General features: G+C 46.6%; 1 protein-coding gene across 1 annotated transcript in view; it reads left to right on the top strand.

The window, feature by feature from the left end:
• The window catches only part of LOC137357071 (ankyrin-1-like), a 183,208-nt gene that overhangs the window by 104,714 nt on the left and 59,635 nt on the right, over positions 1 to 18,859 (top strand). The window contains exons 28-34 of the mRNA XM_068023055.1: positions 2,483 to 2,707; positions 3,095 to 3,249; positions 10,640 to 10,851; positions 14,783 to 14,987; positions 16,438 to 16,534; positions 16,922 to 17,150; positions 18,441 to 18,566. Coding sequence (XP_067879156.1) covers positions 2,483 to 2,707; positions 3,095 to 3,249; positions 10,640 to 10,851; positions 14,783 to 14,987; positions 16,438 to 16,534; positions 16,922 to 17,150; positions 18,441 to 18,566 — 1,249 coding nt within the window. The remainder of the gene's footprint in view (positions 1 to 2,482; positions 2,708 to 3,094; positions 3,250 to 10,639; positions 10,852 to 14,782; positions 14,988 to 16,437; positions 16,535 to 16,921; positions 17,151 to 18,440; positions 18,567 to 18,859) is intronic.

Below are 18,859 nucleotides of genomic sequence, written 5' to 3'. Positions count from 1 at the left end.
AGTACAAGCTCTGTGGACAGTCCCAGTGACAGCACTGTCCTTCCTGGGTAAGTGGGATTGAAGGGGAAACGTGCAGGTTACCCTGTGCAGTCTCTCCATCTCACTCTTTCTCATTCCATTTTTGTATTATTGAAGTGCTGAAGTGTAAATATCAGCTCCCGCCCTTCTGGCGGGCGTGGGGCTTGAGAGAAAATCAGCAGATTATATCATGCAGCGTCTCTCTATCTCTCTCTCTTTTATGTTTTATTAGCATGTCCACCAGCAGTCCAGCTGTGGAAACATCCCATAATATCACTCCTGTTGCCAACCCTATCCGGTCCGGGTAAGTGAGGCCAGAAAACCTGCAGGCGGCCAGTCTAAGTCATGCTGCCTTCTCTTGGGTTTTCTCCAAGACCGCTTTGATATCCTTGCAGCTCCACATTTCCTGTCTCTGCCTCATAAACCTCCAGCTGTGAGCTTTCTCCTGCCCTGTCACGTCACTGCAGATCGAACACTGCCTGGGCTCAAGAACAGATCATAGAGAGTCATGTCACAGGACAGATTGAGTGACAGGAGATAGGGTCATGGGACAGATTGGGTCACAGGGGCTGGGGGAGTCCAGAACAAGGGGGGCGTTTGGTGCAAAGCTTTAAAATGAAAGCTAGGCCATTGAGGTTGTGATGTCAGGAAGCACTTCTCCACATAAAGGGTAAAGGAAATCTGGAACTCTCTTTGTTGAAAAGCTATTGTGGCTGGGAATCAATCAATCAATCAAACTGAAATTGTTAAGTCAGGGTATTGAGGATTATGGAGCCAAGGCAAGTCAATGGAGTCGAAATACAGATCAGCCATGACCCAATTGAATTGCACAAGAGGTTCAAGGGGCTGAATGGCCTCCAGTTCCCAGAGAGTGACAGAGTGTTTGCAGTGTCTGGAGGTGGCTTTCGACTGCTGTTTCCATCTGCAATAACTCCTTCCCCCCGGTCAGAAAGGACTGGCTGGTGTAAGGAGGTGCACAGTTTATTTCTGTGTTGCCCTAGACATAGAACTTAGCTTGTCGACAATGCAGAAGTACAGCAGTAAGCATTGTAACATAGTCAAGCACACATTACTAGATGAGAGTTAAAGCTGTTAGTATACATTGACAGGAATTTTCACCGAGAGACACGAGCATTGTGCAGGATCAGGCCTGAGTGCAGTTCTTGTCTTTTATCTGGTGTATGCTGGATATGTGCGGCTTCACAGTACTAGATTAGAAAGCATTGCCAACCTTTTAGTGAGTGTATGCTGGATACACACAAGATTTAGTGGAAAATACAAGAAGTACAGTGTGCAATCCAAGTGAAGTACAGCGATTGGACAGTGTGTACAGCTTGGGCATGGAAATAAATACATAAGTCATGGATGGGGTGAATGATCACTTTTATTCAATGTGTACTAATGTCTTATTGCTATTGCTAATGAGGTGACAAGCTGTTCATGAGATGGTAAGTCTGCTTCTAATTGCTGAACTGTACTGCAAAATCTAATAAATATTGCGACTCTCCTGTGTTTGGAGCATCTTTTCTCTCCCAGCTTCATTTTAATATCTCTGCTGGCAGGTTCTGTGCTTATTTAAAAATTGATGGTGAAGGTTTTAAATCATCAATGTGATCTTTAAAAGCAGCAACACAGCTTGAAATATCTCTCTTCTGGTTGTGAGGAGAATTATAATCAAAGTGGAGTTTTTAATTTACACGACAAAATAAGTAAAATTCACAACCGAGCTCTTGCTGGTGGAGGGAGAAGACAGAATGATGGAAATGGCCTGAAAGAAGAGGTTCTCTTTATGGCTGTGTCACATTGCAGCACTGAGTGAACAAGGTGGGGTTTGGGGACATGTTTTCACTTCTTTCAATTCTGTTTTCATGTGGTGCAGACCCAGTTTCAGAAATTAACCTCTTCCAGCACCAATTGCACGAGCCATCCTTGTAGCAAGATTGTGGACCATTTGGTGCAATGAACGGAGGATGTTGATTGCAGCAATTGAAACTCATTTTGTGTAGGTCAATTCTGCGAGGGATTGAGAAACAAGAAACCCTCCCCCCCGCACTCCCCCACAATTGAACAGTCAATTTCATCATTGAGTTTGTAAGTCAGGGCCCGCCTAGAATAATGAGCTGAAAGAATCAGGACAATCAGAATCGGCAAGTATTTTTTCACACGGTGTTGTTGTGGGAATCTGGAGCTCTTCCTCATCTGCCAAAGGCTGTGAATGCTGGGATAATAGGTTAGGTAATAGAAATAAGAGATATGGTAAAAGGAGCCATTAGCCAATTGAATGATGGAGCAGACTCCAGGGGTTGAATGGCTTCCTTCTGTCCCTAATTTTCCGACACATACTGAATATTTGTCCCATCAGGATAGCTTCTAAAGAGACCTTTCATAATCTCCCCGCACTTGACCCAAAGTATGGAAGTTCCTCCATGTTGGCTCACACTTGTCTCTCTCTCTCTCTTGGCAGATTTCTGGTGAGTTTCATGGTTGATGCACGTGGAGGTTCGATGAGAGGAAGCAGACACAACGGGATGAGAGTTATAATCCCACCACAAACATGCAACGCTCCCACACGTATCACCTGCCGCTTGGTGAAGTCTCAGAAGCTGGTGAGCCCACCTCCACTGGTGGAAGGTGAAGGATTGGGAAGTAGGGTAATAGCACTGGGACCAGCTGGAATCCAGTTCCTGGGGTAAGTACCCGTCTGTAATATTCAATGCATGAGGAATGGAAATGAAGGTTGCTTTGTCAACTTGACAATGGGTCAGATAACTGGCTGGGTGGAGGTCGAGTCTTTTAGTCTTCACAATCTTCTCCCAATCATTCAATTCAAAAATCAGTCTGAAGATTGAATCCCTCTCTTTGTCTCTGCCTTTCTTTTTCTCATTGTTGCTTCTCTCCTCAATCTCTCTTGTTCTTTCTCTCTCTCTCTCGCTACCTTTCAAGCCTTTTCTTTTCTCTCTCTCTCTTTGTTTCCTGTCTCATTGTCTCTCACTTTCTCACTGTCTCTGTTTCTCCCTATTCTGTCCCTCTCTCTCTCTCTCCTCCCCCCCCCCCCCTTCTCACTCTCTCTTTTCAGGCCAGTCATTGTGGAAATTCCACACTTCGCTTCAGTGGAACATCCGGACCGGGAGATTGTCGTCCTGCGCAGTGAGAATGGATCAGCATGGAAGGAACACCGAAACCATGATGGAATGGAACTGATGGAGCAGCTGCTAAATGGGATGGATGAAGGTGCATGTGTGTTTGGATTTGGGGAAGGATGTGGAAAGGAATGTGAAAGATATTGAAATAAATCGTAGTTGTATGCAGCTTTGACCAGTTGGAGCAATTCACAGTCAAACTGTGCTAACCTGCTATTAGGTTTTCCATTGTATACAGCTGCATCTTCCAAATACATTGGAGAGTCCATCTTGGGGATTATTGGTGGGGTCGGTGATTCATAATCACCACAGATGGTTGGATATACACCCCCCCCCCATTTCTCTACCGGAACCCCCCCCCCCACTTCCCTACTGGATAAACCCATCCCCCTTTCCCTACCGGAAAAACACTCCCCCCCCCCCCCTTTCTCTACCGGAAAAACATTCCCCCTTTCTCTACCGGAACCCCCCACCACCTTCCCTACTGGATAAACCCATCCCCCTTTCCCTACCGGAAAAACACTCCCCCCCCCCCCCCCCCGCCCCCTTTCTCTACTGGAAACACCCCCCTTCCCTACTGGATAAACCCATCCCCCTTTTCTTACCGGAAAAACACCCCCCCCTTTCTCCATTGGATAAACACCCCCTCCGTTCTCTATTGCATAGACACCCCCCGCATTTCTCGATAGGATAACTACCCCACCCCCCCCCCCCCCCCGTTTCTCTATTGGATAACTTCCCCACCCCCTTTCTCTATTGGATAAACACCCTCCCCTTTCTCTTCTGGATAAACACCCACCCCCCCCTTACTGTATTGGATAAACACCCTCCCCTTTCTCTATTGGATAAACACCCCCCCCCTTTCTCTATTGGATAAACACCCCCCCCCCTTTCTCTATTGGATAAACACCCCCCCCCCCTTTCTCTATTGGATAAACACCCCCCCCCCTTTCTCTATTGGATAAACACCCCCCCCAACTTTCTCTATTGGATAAAGACCCCCCCCCCCTTACACTATTGGATAAACACCCTCCCCTTTCTCTTCTGGATAAACAGCCCTTCCTTTCTGTATTGGATAAACACCCTCCCCTTTCTCTATTGGATAAACACCCCCCCCCCCCCTTACTGTATTGGATAAACACCCTCCCTTTCTCTTCTGGATAAACACCCCTTCCTTTCTGTATTGGATAAACAACCCCCCACTTACTCTATTGGATAAACACCCCCCCCCCCCTTACTCTATTGGAGAAACACCCCCTCCTTTCTCTATTGGATAAACACTCCCCCAACTCCCCCCCCCCCCTTTCTCTATTGGATAAACATCCCCCCCCCCCTTTCTCTGCTGGATAAACACCCCCCCCTTTCTCTGCTGGATAAACAACCCCCCCCCCTTCTCTGCTGGATAAACACCCCCCCCCTTTCTCTATTGGATAAACACCCCCCCCCCTTTCTCTATTGGATAAACACCCCCCCCCTTTTCTCTGCTGGATAAACACCCCCCCCCCACTTCCTCTATTGGATAAACATCCCCCCCTTTCTCTTCTGGATAAACACCCCCCTTTCTCTGCTGGATAAACACCCCCCCCTTTCTCTATTGGATAAACACTCCCCCCCCCCTTTCTCTATTGGATAAACACTTCCCCCCCCCTTTCTTAATTGGATAAACACCCCCCCTTTCTCGATTGGATAAACACCCCCCCCCTTTCTCTATTGGATAAACACCCCCCCCCCTTTCTCTATTGGATAAACACCCCCCCCCCTTTCTCTTTTGGATAAACCCCCCCCCCTTTCTCTATTGGATAAACACCCACCCCCTTTCTCTATTGGATAAACACCCCCCCCCCTTTCTCTATTGGATAAACACCCCCCCCCCTTTCTCTATTGGATAAACACCCTACCCTTTCTCGATTGGATAAACACCCCCCCCCCCTTTCTCTATTGGATAAACACCGCCCCCCCTTCTCTATTGGATAAATACCTCCCCCCCTTTCTCTATTGGATAAATCCCCCCCCCCTTTCTCTATTGGATAAATCCCCCCCCCCCTTTCTCTATTGGATAAACCCCCCCCCTTTCTCTATTGGATAAACCCCCCCCCCTTTCTCTATTGGATAAATACCGCCCCCTTCTCTATTGGATAAATACCCCCCCCCCCTTTCTCTATTGGATAAACATCCCCCCCCTTTCTCTATTGGATAAACATCCCCCCCTTTCTCTATTGGATAAACACCCACCCCCTTTCTCTATTGGATAAACACCACCCCCCCTTTTCTCTATTGGATAAACACCCCCCCCCCCTTTTCTCTATTGGATAAACACCCTCCCCTTTCTCTATTGGATAAACACCCTCCCCTTTCTCTTCTGGATAAACACCCACCCCCCCCTTACTGTATTGGATAAACACCCTCCCCTTTCTCTATTGGATAAACACCCCCCCCCCTTTCTCTATTGGATAAACACCCCCCCCCCTTTCTCTATTGGATAAACACCCCCCCCCCCTTTCTCTATTGGATAAACACCCCCCCCAACTTTCTCTATTGGATAAAGACCCCCCCCCTTACACTATTGGATAAACACCCTCCCCTTTCTCTTCTGGATAAACAGCCCTTCCTTTCTGTATTGGATAAACACCCTCCCCTTTCTCTATTGGATAAACACCCCCCCCCCTTACTGTATTGGATAAACACCCTCCCTTTCTCTTCTGGATAAACACCCCTTCCTTTCTGTATTGGATAAACAACCCCCCACTTACTCTATTGGATAAACACCCCCCCCCCCTTACTCTATTGGAGAAACACCCCCTCCTTTCTCTATTGGATAAACACTCCCCCAACTCCCCCCCCCCCCTTTCTCTATTGGATAAACATCCCCCCCCCCTTTCTCTGCTGGATAAACACCCCCCCTTTCTCTGCTGGATAAACAACCCCCCCCCTTCTCTGCTGGATAAACACCCCCCCCCCCTTTCTCTATTGGATAAACACCCCCCCCCTTTCTCTATTGGATAAACACCCCCCCCCCCCCTTTTCTCTGCTGGATAAACACCCCCCCCCCCCACTTCCTCTATTGGATAAACATCCCCCCCTTTCTCTTCTGGATAAACACCCCCCTTTCTCTGCTGGATAAACACCCCCCCCTTTCTCTATTGGATAAACACTCCCCCCCCCCTTTCTCTATTGGATAAACACTTCCCCCCCCCCTTTCTTAATTGGATAAACACCCCCCCTTTCTCGATTGGATAAACACCCCCCCCCCCTTTCTCTATTGGATAAACACCCCCCCCCTTTCTCTATTGGATAAACACCCCCCCCCCCCTTTCTCTTTTGGATAAACCCCCCCCCCTTTCTCTATTGGATAAACACCCACCCCCTTTCTCTATTGGATAAACACCCCCCCCCCCTTTCTCTATTGGATAAACACCCCCCCCCTTTCTCTATTGGATAAACACCCTACCCTTTCTCGATTGGATAAACACCCCCCCCCCTTTCTCTATTGGATAAACACCGCCCCCCCTTCTCTATTGGATAAATACCTCCCCCCCTTTCTCTATTGGATAAATCCCCCCCCCCCCTTTCTCTATTGGATAAATCCCCCCCCCCCTTTCTCTATTGGATAAACCCCCCCCCCTTTCTCTATTGGATAAACCCCCCCCCCCTTTCTCTATTGGATAAATACCGCCCCCTTCTCTATTGGATAAATACCACCCCCCCTTTCTCTATTGGATAAACATCCCCCCCCCTTTCTCTATTGGATAAACATCCCCCCCTTTCTCTATTGGATAAACACCCACCCCCTTTCTCTATTGGATAAACACCACCCCCCCCTTTTCTCTATTGGATAAACACCCCCCCCCCTTTTCTCTATTGGATAAACACCCTCCCCTTTCTCTATTGGATAAACACCCTCCCCTTTCTCTATTGGATGAACACCGCCCCCCTTCTCTATTGGATAAATACCCCCCCCTTTCTCTATTGGATAAACACCCCCCCCTTTCTCTATTGGATAAACACCCCCCCCCTTTCTCTATTGGATAAGCACCCTCCCCTTTCTCTATTGGATAAACACCCCCCCCCCCCTTTTCTCTATTGGATAAACACCACCCCCCTTCTCTATTGGATAAATACCCCCCCCCTTTCTCTATTGGATAAACACCCACCCCCTTTCTCTATTGGATAAACACCCACCCCCTTTCTCTATTGGATAAACACCCCCTCCCTTTCTCTATTGGATAAACACCCCCTCCCTTTCTCTATTGGATAAACACCCCCCCCCCTTTCTCTATTGGATAAACACCCCCCCCCTTTCTCTTTTGGATAAAACCCCCCCCCCTTTCTCTATTGGATAAACACCCTCCCCTTTCTCTATTGGATAAATACCCCCCCCCCTTTCTCTATTGGATAAACCCCCCCCCCTTTCTCTATTGGAGAAACACCCCCCCTCCCCTTTCTCTATTGGATAAACACCCCCCCCCCCCTTTCTCTATTGGATAAACACCGCCCCTCTTCTCTATTGGATAAACACCCCCCCCCCCTTTCTCTATTGGATAAACACCCCCCCCCCCCACTTTCTCTATTGGATAAACATCCCCCCCCTTTCTCTGTTGGATAAACACCCCCCCCCCCTTCTCTATTGGATAAACACCCTCCCCTTTCTCTATTGGATAAACACCCCCCCCCTTTCTCTATTGGATAAACACCGCCCCTCTTCTCTATTGGATAAACCCCCCCCCCCCCCACTTTCTCTATTGGATAAACATCCCCCCCCTTTCTCTGTTGGATAAACACCCCCCCCCCCCCACCTTTCTCTGTTGGATAAACACCCCCTCCCTTTCTCTATTGGATAAACACCCCCCCCCCTTTCTCTATTGGATAAACACCCTCCCCTTTCTCTATTGGATAAATACCCCCCCCCCTTTTCTCTATTGGATAAACCCCCCCCCTTTCTCTATTGGATAAACACCCCCCCCTTTTCTCTATTGGATAAACACCCCCCCCCCCCCTTTTCTCTATTGGATAAACACCCCCCCCCCTTTCTCTATTGGATAAACACCCTCCCCTTTCTCTATTGGATAAACACCCCCCCCCTTTTCTCTATTGGATAAACACCGCCCCCCTTCTCTATTGGATAAATACCCCCCCCCTTTCTCTATTGGATAAACACCCTCCCCTTTCTCTATTGGATAAACACCGCCCCCCTTCTCTATTGGATAAATACCCCCCCCTTTCTCTATTGGATAAACCCCCCCCCTTTCTCTATTGGATAAACCCCCCCCCTTTCTCTATTGGATAAACACCCCCCCCTTTCTCTATTGGATAAACACCCTCCCCTTTCTCTATTGGATAAACACCCTCCCCTTTCTCTATTGGATAAACACCCCCCCTTTTCTCTATTGGATAAACACCGCCCCCCTTCTCTATTGGATAAATACCCCCCCCTTTCTCGAATGGATAAACACCCACCCCCTTTCTCTATTTGATAAACACCCACCCCCTTTCTCTATTGGATAAACACCCCCCCCCCTTTCTCTATTGGATAAACACCCCCACCCTTTCTCTATTGGATAAACACCCCCCCCCTTTCTCTATTGGATAAACACCGCCCCCCCTTCTCTATTGGATAAATACCGCCCCCCCTTTCTCTATTGGATAAACCCCCCCCCTTTCTCTATTGGATAAACCCCCCCCCCCTTTCTCTATTGGATAAACCCCCCCCCCTTTCTCTATTGGATAAACCCACCCCCCTTTCTCTATTGGATAAATACCGCCCCCCTTCTCTATTGGATAAATACCCCCCCCTTTCTCTATTGGATAAACACCCCCCCCCCTTTCTCTATTGGATAAACACCCCCCCTCCCCTTTCTCTATTGGATAAACACCCCCCCCTTTCTCTATTGGATAAACACCGCCCCTCTTCTCTATTGGATAAACACCCCCCCCCTTTCTCTATTGGATAAACACCCCCCCCCCACTTTCTCTATTGGATAAACACCCCCCCCTTCTCTATTGGATAAACACCGCCCCTCTTCTCTATTGGATAAACACCCCCCCCCCCTTTCTCTATTGGATAAACACCACCCCCCTTTCTCTATTGGATAAACCCCCCCCCCCCTTTCTCTATTGGATAAATACCGCCCCCTTTCTCTGTTGGATAAACACCCCCCCCCCACTTTCTCTATTGGATAAACACCCTCCCCTTTCTCTATTGGATAAACACCCCCCCCTTTCTCTATTGGATAAACACCGCCCCTCTTCTCTATTGGATAAACACCCCCCCCCCCCCACTTTCTCTGTTGGATAAACATCCCCCCCCTTTCTCTGTTGGATAAACACCCCCCCCACCTTTCTCTGTTGGATAAACACCCCCTCCTTTCTCTATTGGATAAACATCCCCCCCCTTTCTCTGTTGGATAAACACCCCCCCCCCTTTCTCTATTGGATAAACACCCCCCCCCCTTTCTCTATTGGATAAACCCCCCCCCCTTTCTCTATTGGATAAACCCCCCCCCCTTTCTCTATTGGATAAATACCGCCCCCCTTCTCTATTGGATAAACATCCCCCCCTTTCTCTGTTGGATAAACACCCCCCCCCCCCACTTTCTCTATTGGATAAACACCCTCCCCTTTCTCTATTGGATAAACATCCCCCCCTTTCTCTATTGTATAAACACCGCCCCTCTTCTCTATTGGATAAACACCCCCTCCTTTCTCTATTGGATAAACATCCCCCCCCTTTCTCTGTTGGATAAACACCCCCCCCCCCTTTCTCTGTTGGATAAACACCCCCTCCTTTCTCTATTGGATAAACACCCACCAGTATTGATGGTGATGAATTGCTCTGAAGAGTTGAGGAGAAGTAATATGAAAAGGAGATTAATGTTTGTGTTAAAACCACCATGATGACTGGGTCCAATTTTGGCTTTAACTGTACCTTGGCCCCCACACTGGATGGTTCTTGTGACTGTTGTTGATGAGCATGTTGGTTTGAGTCTGATATTAGCAGACTCCACTTCATCCATTTGCTGTGTCGGAGCTGCTGCTGCTGCTGCTGGAAATTATTTTACATTTCTGTCTTGGAATAGAGGTGTCGCAGTTAAGGCTAGCATTTATTGCCCATCCCTGATTACCCTGAGAAAGTGTGGTGGGGTGATGACTGAGTGATTTGTTAAAACTCCTTCAGCGGGCAGTTACAGGTGAGTCAGGTTGAAGTGGGACTGGAGTCACATAAAGGCCAGACTGGGTGAGGGGTCACATTTTCTTCCCTGACAGATTTGAATGAAGCAGTTGGGTTTTTATGACAGTCCAACATCGTTGTGGTCACTGATAGCAGCAGCTTTAATTTGGCTGATTTTCATCAAACTGAATTGAAATTCTCAGACTGCCTAATGATCTCTCATACTCTGGATTAATCCTCCAGTAATATCATCACAGTACTACTGCACCCAATAATAAATGCTGCATGGTGCTGACTGGAGTTTGTGTGCACATAGACCTTGACAGCCTGGAGGAGCTGGAGAGGAAAAGACTCTGCCGCATCGTCTCCATGGACTTCCCACTCTACTTCGCTGTCGTCTCTCGTATCAGGCAAGACGGTGCTTGGATTGACCGAGAGGGGGGTGTCGTGAACAGCACACTTGTCCCAAAGGTGCAGACGACCTTCCCGGCATCTGCAGTGATTAAGAGAGTCCGTCTGGGCCTTCAGGTAATGATGCAGCTTAGCCATTCTGTCACAATGACCTAACTTGCCACCCAGTGTAATTAATAACACAAGCCAGACCTAGCTGTCAACTGGAAACCACTGGATATTGAAGACCTGGAAAAGGTGTTTTCCCCTGGAAGCTGATTTTTTCAAATAGATTGAGGGTATTTCTGAAGAACAGTGCTGCATCACACTGGATCGCTGGTTCCTTTTATTGGTTAAATATTATTGTCCCACAACAGTTGTTCCACTCCCTCGCCCCAAGCCAGTGAGTTATACAGGGACAAAGTTTCAAAGACTTACCCATTTGACCATTTACTCCTGGTGAAAGTTCACCTCAAGAAAACTTTCCTTTTTCCAGATGCTGACTGGCCAGCTGTGTATTCGATCTGGCTTGTTGGCGAAAGTAGTCAATCACAGCTGAGCTATTCGGGCATGGGGGGAATCAGAGCTGAGCTATTCGGGCATGGGGGGAATTAGAGCTGAGATATTCAGCCATGGGGGGGAATCAGAGCTGAGCTATTCAACCATGGGGGGGAATCAGAGTTGAGCTATTCAGTCATGGGGGGGGAATCAGAGCTGAGCTATTCAGCCGTGGGGGAATCAGAGCTGAGCTATTCATCCATGGGGGAATCAGAGCTGAGCTATTCATCCGTGGGGGGAATCAGAGCTGAGCTATTCATCTGGGGGGTTGGGGTGGAAATCAAAGCTGAGACATTCGGGCATGGGGAGAACCAGATCTGAGCTATTTAGCCATGAAGGGATTCAGAATTGAGCTGTGCCTTTTGATGTCTGACATTGGCACACCTACACATATCAGCAGGGCATTACTGGAAAGCAATCACGAGCCAAGCCAGAAGGCAGACTAACTCGTCACCCCACCCACCCCACTGCCTTCCACGGTGGCTGAGATCAGCTGCTGCAAACACCAGTTGACCTGCACTGACGGAGCACAGATTAGAGACGATTTTTCCACGTGCAAAGTACTTGGTTCAGTCAGCCGAAATGTTAAGTTCAGAAATAGCGATGTTGCATTTCAACATGAGGACTCAAGCTGTGCACAAACTGACTGTTGGACAATCCTTACTCTTTTAATAACAGATTCGGGGAAGCTAGTGACAGTAATATTTCTGACATTGCACCACATTTCATCTTGTTTGGAAACATTCATCGTAACTCATGATACAGAGCAGAACACACAGACATACATGTCCTCACAAGTCGGAATCATTTCCAGACCATTCACAATCCCTTTCCTTGAAGGTAGCCGAAGTTTCTAACTGTGTTTTGCTTTGTATTCCTCAATTATAACAAGGACTCCCCTGTAGGAAGCTCCACCATTTATTCCCAAAGTTGCATCATGTTGCATTCATCATCAAGCAGGACATTGACTAACTCTTAGTGAACTTTCATGTTATTTCCCAATTCCAATGGTATCTCAGCATCCTCAGTGTCTTATCTTTGTTCTTGTTGAATCACAATGGTACTCAGTTGTGCTGGGATCTGTGAGTACACAATTTGAACTGATTCTGAGCTACTCACATTCTTTAACCAGAATTCCTACATTAGCTGTTTGGCCATTGTTCCATATTTAAAAACAATGTAGGAACATATCTATACTCTCACATTGATGATCTCTGTCTGACTTCCTGAACTGTAGGCAGAGACTATTGGGACTGCCTGCAACTCGGACCTCACAGGCAGTACATTCCATTGGTGAGGTTATGAGTACATCTTCCATCTGACAAACACTGGACTTTGTCAGTGATTATCAACTGCCCAACTTCATTGCAACCAACTCGCGGCGCACCTCGACATGTTCGAGAAGACCCCTCCCTGGACCCACTGCATTCAAGTTAGCCCTTCATATGACGAGTCTTTGGTGAGAACAACTTCCACAGTTTGGATGGGATCAGGCTTCGAAGATGGTTTCATAAAAAAGAAGAGCATGTAACACAAGGTGGTGCTGTTGAGAAAGCAAGAGCCCAGAGTCTTTTGCAGGTGGAACGCGTAACTCATTCACTGTGTTGTTTGAGTTTTTCTGAAGTCAGCTGGCTCATGCAAAGGAGTAAATTTTAGGACCATCCCACAATAAATTGCAGCAGGTTAAAAATCCAAAGGCAAAGTCTGAGCCACAAAGAGCAGGAAATCCCAGCTTTATTTCCTGGGGTCTGTACTTGAGTTATCTGATTCAAGCCTGGACTAAAATTGGTCACAACAGACCATTATTTGCTTAATAGGGAGAGCAGGAGCTGTGGAGGAGAAAAGAGGGCTAGGTTTCCATACATACAAATGGCTAAAGCTAATGTCGAGGTACAAACAGCAATCAAAAAGGCTCAGGGCATGTTGGCCTTTATCTCAAGCAGGCTGGAAAACCAAAAAATGGAAGTGATGCTTCAGTTATACAAAGCTTTGGTTAGACCCTGTCTGGAATAACAGGAAGGATATATTGGCCTTGGAGAGAGTGCAATGCAGAATGATGCCAGGGCTGAGAAGGTTAAATGATGTGGACAGGTTGACTAATTTTAGTTACTATTCCCTTGGGTTTAAAAGATGGAGGCGTGATTTAATTGAGGTGTTTCAAACGATAAAAGGGTTTGATAGATTAGATGAAGCAAAACTATTTCCTCCGGTGGAGGGGATTCCAGAACTAGGGGGCGTAACATTAAAATTCGAGTCAGGTCATTCAGGAGTGATGTCAGGAAGCACTTCACACAAAGGAGAGTGGAAATCTGCAACGATCTCCATCAAAAAGGCTGTTGAGGCTGGGCATTGATTTGAAACTTTAAGAACTAAGATGGATAGATTTTTGTTGGACACGGGTTTAAAGGGATATGGAGCTAAGGCAGGAAACTGGAATTGAGCTGCAGATCAATCATAATCGAATTGAATGGTGGAACGGGTTCGAGGGGCCAAATGGCCTGTGCCTTGCTATGTAACACCGTGGATTAGAGAGGGGAGAAAATAAATTGCCACAGTTCATCAAAGTCTGGGGATTCCTCCTGAAAGTCAGTCTGTGAATGTCAGGTAAATGCAGGGTTGTACTCAGCTGTTAAGCCTCCGTGCTTAGCAAGTCTCCTGATACTCACTGTGAAAGCCAGTGCATGCACCCCAATGTCCTGACAATGTACCAAAAGCTGATGCGGCCCTTGGAATCACATTTCCAAAGGCAGCTGGCATCTTCAGAAAGGGTGAGGAGAATTTTAATAAGTACAAGGAAAGGAACGACCTCTTACCAACTCCCCACCAACCCCCCCCCCCCACCAGATACAGTTTAACCTCTTGTCAAAAATGAACCCCTCTTTTATTGATGAATGTACAGAAGCTGATGGAGAGAATTGGTACCTTTTATGCAGCGTGTACTGTACATAATCTGTCAGAATCTTGTAACCCGCTGTGTAAAGGGGTCGCAGGTGATGATTGTCCAGTCCTGCATGCAATCCTGGCTGAGTGGAGGTGAGCAATCTAAAAAGACAGCTTTAAAAAGAAATGACGAGGGATGGGAGAGAGCAAGAAAGAGAAATTCCAAGGTGGCACAGAAATGTTTGTCATTGCGATGACCATGAGACTCATTTGACTCTAACCCAGTCTAAACCGAAAGAAAATAGTTCAGCAATAACAATCTCATAACGACAGTGAGATATGCAAATGCCGGACTCTTGGCTTCATTCCTTCCATTGTTAGTGATCTGCTCCTTATATCAACAGAATAACAGACCTGTTTATGTTAAATGGGTGACACATTAATGTCAAGCTTCACTTGAATGTCTTCTGGGTATTGTTAAACAATCTTTGGCCAATGTTGGCTGAAGCTGACTGGTGTCCCAGTACTGCTGCTGAATATATTATAGTTCTGAATTCTGAACTGTGGACCATTGACGTGCTCATTTCGTTTTTTTTTGGTTTGAACACTTTGTTGCCATTTCCTCCTGCAGGCCCAGCCTATTCCCGATGAATTGGTAACCAAGTTAGTGGGTAACCAGGCAACATTCAGTCCGATTGTTACCGTGGAGCCCAGAAGAAGGAAGTTCCACGTCCCGATAGGCATTCGGATCCCACTGCCACCGTCTTGGAGGAACAATCCACGGGACACCAGTGGAGGAGATGCAACCAGCCTCCGACTACTCTGCAGTGTGATAGGTCTGACAATGAAGTTACCTTTTCCATGGAATTTTCTGCCTTGACCTACACTTAGCCCAGGATCATGTGTGAAGCTTGAGGGGGCTCCTGTAATGTGGCATTTTGCGCCAGTGCAAGTGTTAGAGTGTGGTTTCCTCATGAGTTCCTGATGTCCAGTCAGAAGGCGGTGCAAGTACAGAGAAGGAGAAAAGATACCAAACTTTCCCAAATCACCAATTCAACCCTGGCTGGAGTACTGTGTCCAATTCTGGACACCACACTTTAGGCCTGGGAGAGTGTGTGGAGTATCCCGAGAAGAGTCGCAGGGCTGAGGGAGGTCAGTTACACAGAGAAGCTGGGGTTTTTATCCTGATAGCAGAGGGGCTGAAGGGGAGATTTAATGGAAATGTTCAATATTATGATAGAGTAGATCGGGAGAAACTGCTGCTACTGGAGAGTTGGTAACCAGAGGACATCGATTTAAGGTAATTGGCAAAAAAAAAGCGCAGGAGGGAGATGAGGAGAATTATTTTTACACAGAGTTATGATGATCTGAATGCACTGCCTGAAAGGGTGCTGGAAGCAGATTCAACCGAGAATTGCATAGATACTTGAATAGGAACATTGCAGGGCAATGGGGAAAGTGAGGGAGTGGTATTAATTAGTTAACTCTTTCAAAGAGCTGGCACAGGCTCAATGGGGCGAATGACCATATTCTGAAAGATTGTAGAGCAGGCAGCCCTGGACCATTCTCTGGTAGTTCTGCTTGTAAATTCCTTTCCTCCCGCTTTCTCCTCACACATGCATGATGCAGGGCTGCTCATCTACCAACTTTGTTGCCTCATGAGCAAAGTGTTTTGTAAGCACTCAGGCTATCCTCTTCAGAGAGACTGGAAATGCATCATGACAATACAAACACTGTTCATTCCAATGGATGATGCACAATTTTCATATTTTCTGTCCTCAATGGTTACATTCAGTGGATTAATTTCCACTGTGAATTGATCAACTGACTTACGCAGGATCTGAATAATAACCTTCAGCTTCCGTTCTGAATTTCTGGAGACCCATCCAGTTCATCAGTTAGCACATGAGCTTGATATTTTTGCTGCTCATGATCCCAATCCATGCCTTTTCTTTTTTGCACCTTTGCCACTTTGTCCCGTTCCCTGTGGGTGCTGTCAATCCCCCGTGACACCGGTCCCTTGAGCAGAGAGCTTTGTGGCATCAACAAGTCCAACAAGAATGTTCGGTGCGTGCTCTGCTGTGGGGGATCCACAGCAAACCCTTGTAGTAGTCACTGGTCAAAAAAAAAAACCTGAGGCGGTGGCATATTGCTGAGGCCAAGAAGCCAATTTAAAAATAATTCAGCATCACCCACTGGCAATGAAAATTGGTGTGAACCAATTATTGTGTCAATCTCATTGGCCTGTGACTGATTTAACCTTAAATTTCTGTGCTTAACTGACAGGAGGAACTGACACTGCTCAGTGGGAAGATATCACAGGGACAACCAAACTAATCCACACAAATGACTGTGCAAACTTCACCACCAATGTATCAGCAAGGTAAGCAACAGAGCAGGCCCTTGCCATTGATATGCATTATGTAGGTAAGACCTCTCGCTGTGTAACTCCTGATTCAGAGAATAAATGTCTTCACTTGCTTCATGCTTCAGGCTTAATGCACAGCGACTGCCTTACATGAGCTGGGTGAAGTTGGACTGTTCAATCCATCCACTTTGTTTTGTGTTACTTGTTCCACTTGTGCCTTAGTTTCTGAATGAAGGAGAGGAAGGTCTGCTAATTGAATGTTCTTTACCTCTGCTTTCTCAGCACTTGGACAGAAATGGTGATTCAGCATTAACCCTCAGACTGGTTCCACCTTTCTCCAGGTTCAGCTGTCATTATTCCATTCAGTCCAGCCTACTGATCACTCTGTCATTTCTGCTGCAGGTTTTGGTTGGCTGACTGTCCACGAACAGCAGAAGCAGTGAATTTTGCCACCCAACTCTACAATGAGTTGATGGCTGTGCCCTATATGGCCAAGTTTGTTGTGTTTGCCAAGATGCACGATGGGAGGGATGGCCGACTACGATGTTACTGCATGAGCGATGACAAGGTGGACAAAACCTTGGAGCATCACGAGAACTTCACGGAAGTGGCAAGGAGCCGAGATATCGAGGTGTGACTGCTCTGCCATCCTTGCCTTCAAGGGTTGATAATTTAAATCAGTTATTGAGCACTCACTTGCCTCAGTTTGGGTTGGTATATAAAGTATGAGGGTAGCAAGCAAAAAAGTTCTCATCTCTTTCACGCCTGGCAGCAAGAAGGTATTTTATTAGCACAGGGCATCTTTTCAAGAGGGAGGCTGAATATCCACACTTCGTTTAAAGAGGGCGGTTTGGTGATAGAGACATCCATACCCCTTTTTTAAGAAAACCATTATGAACAATTCTGATTGCTTTTCATGTACTTTTTGATATGCTTCGACAGTGGGAGTGTTGCTTGGCATTGCTGAGGCCCACAGTGCGAGTGAGTGAACAGACACATTAGGAATGGTACAGCTGCTCACTCAATGGAGGAGCCTTTCAGGTTGGGTGCTGAATGGGCATTATAGCAGAAATATGCCTGCAACACCCACCCAACGTGGCAGTCCCAGTCTCATTGACATTTTCTCGATCGGTGGTGGCCACCAAACTGAAAACGACAGAGAAAAATAGTGAGGAGACGAACAAAGTCAAGGCTGTTCCTTGGAAGTGATGACAGCGTCAGGCGACCAGATGTTGAGCAATTGTCCTGATTAAATTCTGAGATATAAAAATGCAAATGTTTTTCTGAAGAACTTGTCAGCGAATACACCTGAGATTGGAAGTCATTTCATTAGCTGTGATTTCAAGAGGAGCGATCTTGTTTTATTGGTGGGAACACAGCCTGAGTTCAGAGCATTGTGACTTTAACATGTTGAGGACAGAGCTTGTATTTATAGAGCTCCTTATCACATCCAAAACACCTCACAATCAATGAACTCCTTTTGAACAACATTCACTGTTTTCTCCTAGGTAACCTGACCACCATTTGATCACCAAAACCGTTCAAAACCAGCAAATGAAATGAATGACCTGTTTCTGGTAGTGATGATTGATTGAGTTAGGAATGTTATCTGGGATATTGGGAAACTCCCTCCTCTTTTCTGAAAATAGGATGTTTTACATCTACTTGAAAAGGCAAATAAGACCTCTTTGAATGGCCTGAGCCCAAAGATAGCAGCTCTTGACAAGATAACCTGGATGATGTACTCATGTCCTGGGCAGAGGTGTTCAATGGGTTAAGTAACTTAGCACCCGACACTGCTAAATGATGGCAGAGGGACAAGGATGTCATTTAGTTATATTTCCTAACACTACGATTTAAACCAAATCTGTTTGCAACATGTTAGTATCCCACTTGTGTCTGTTTTTTTTCTCTTGCTCAGGTCCTAGAGGGAATGCCATTGTATGTAGAATGTTCCGGTAACATCGTGCCCGTGAGAAAAGCAGGACAGCAGCGCTGTTTCAATTTCCATTCGTTTAAGGAAAACCGCCTTCCCATCGCCATAAAGGTCAGTTGGAATGGTAATGTTGTGAGGATCTGTGCAAGAGGGCTGTAATTGTAATACATTCATATATGAAGAGTGACGGACCTGTCCCTTGCAAGTAACCGGTTCGAGAGCTCTAACACCTTGTTACGAAAAAGAAAAATACGCTGCCTAAATTTCCAATTTTCCTTTGACACTCTGAATATTAGGCTGTGATCACAAGTGCTCAACTCCTCTATCTACTCAAAGAACCTTCTGGATTCAAATTTTTTGTGGCCGTGAATACTTTGAAGATTTAATCAAATCCCCCTCATCAT

This window comes from Heterodontus francisci, chromosome 47 (assembly GCF_036365525.1).
Source record: "Heterodontus francisci isolate sHetFra1 chromosome 47, sHetFra1.hap1, whole genome shotgun sequence".
In the NCBI taxonomy this organism is placed as follows: Eukaryota; Metazoa; Chordata; class Chondrichthyes; order Heterodontiformes; family Heterodontidae; genus Heterodontus; species Heterodontus francisci.
This window is presented reverse-complemented; position numbering and strand designations above follow the sequence as displayed.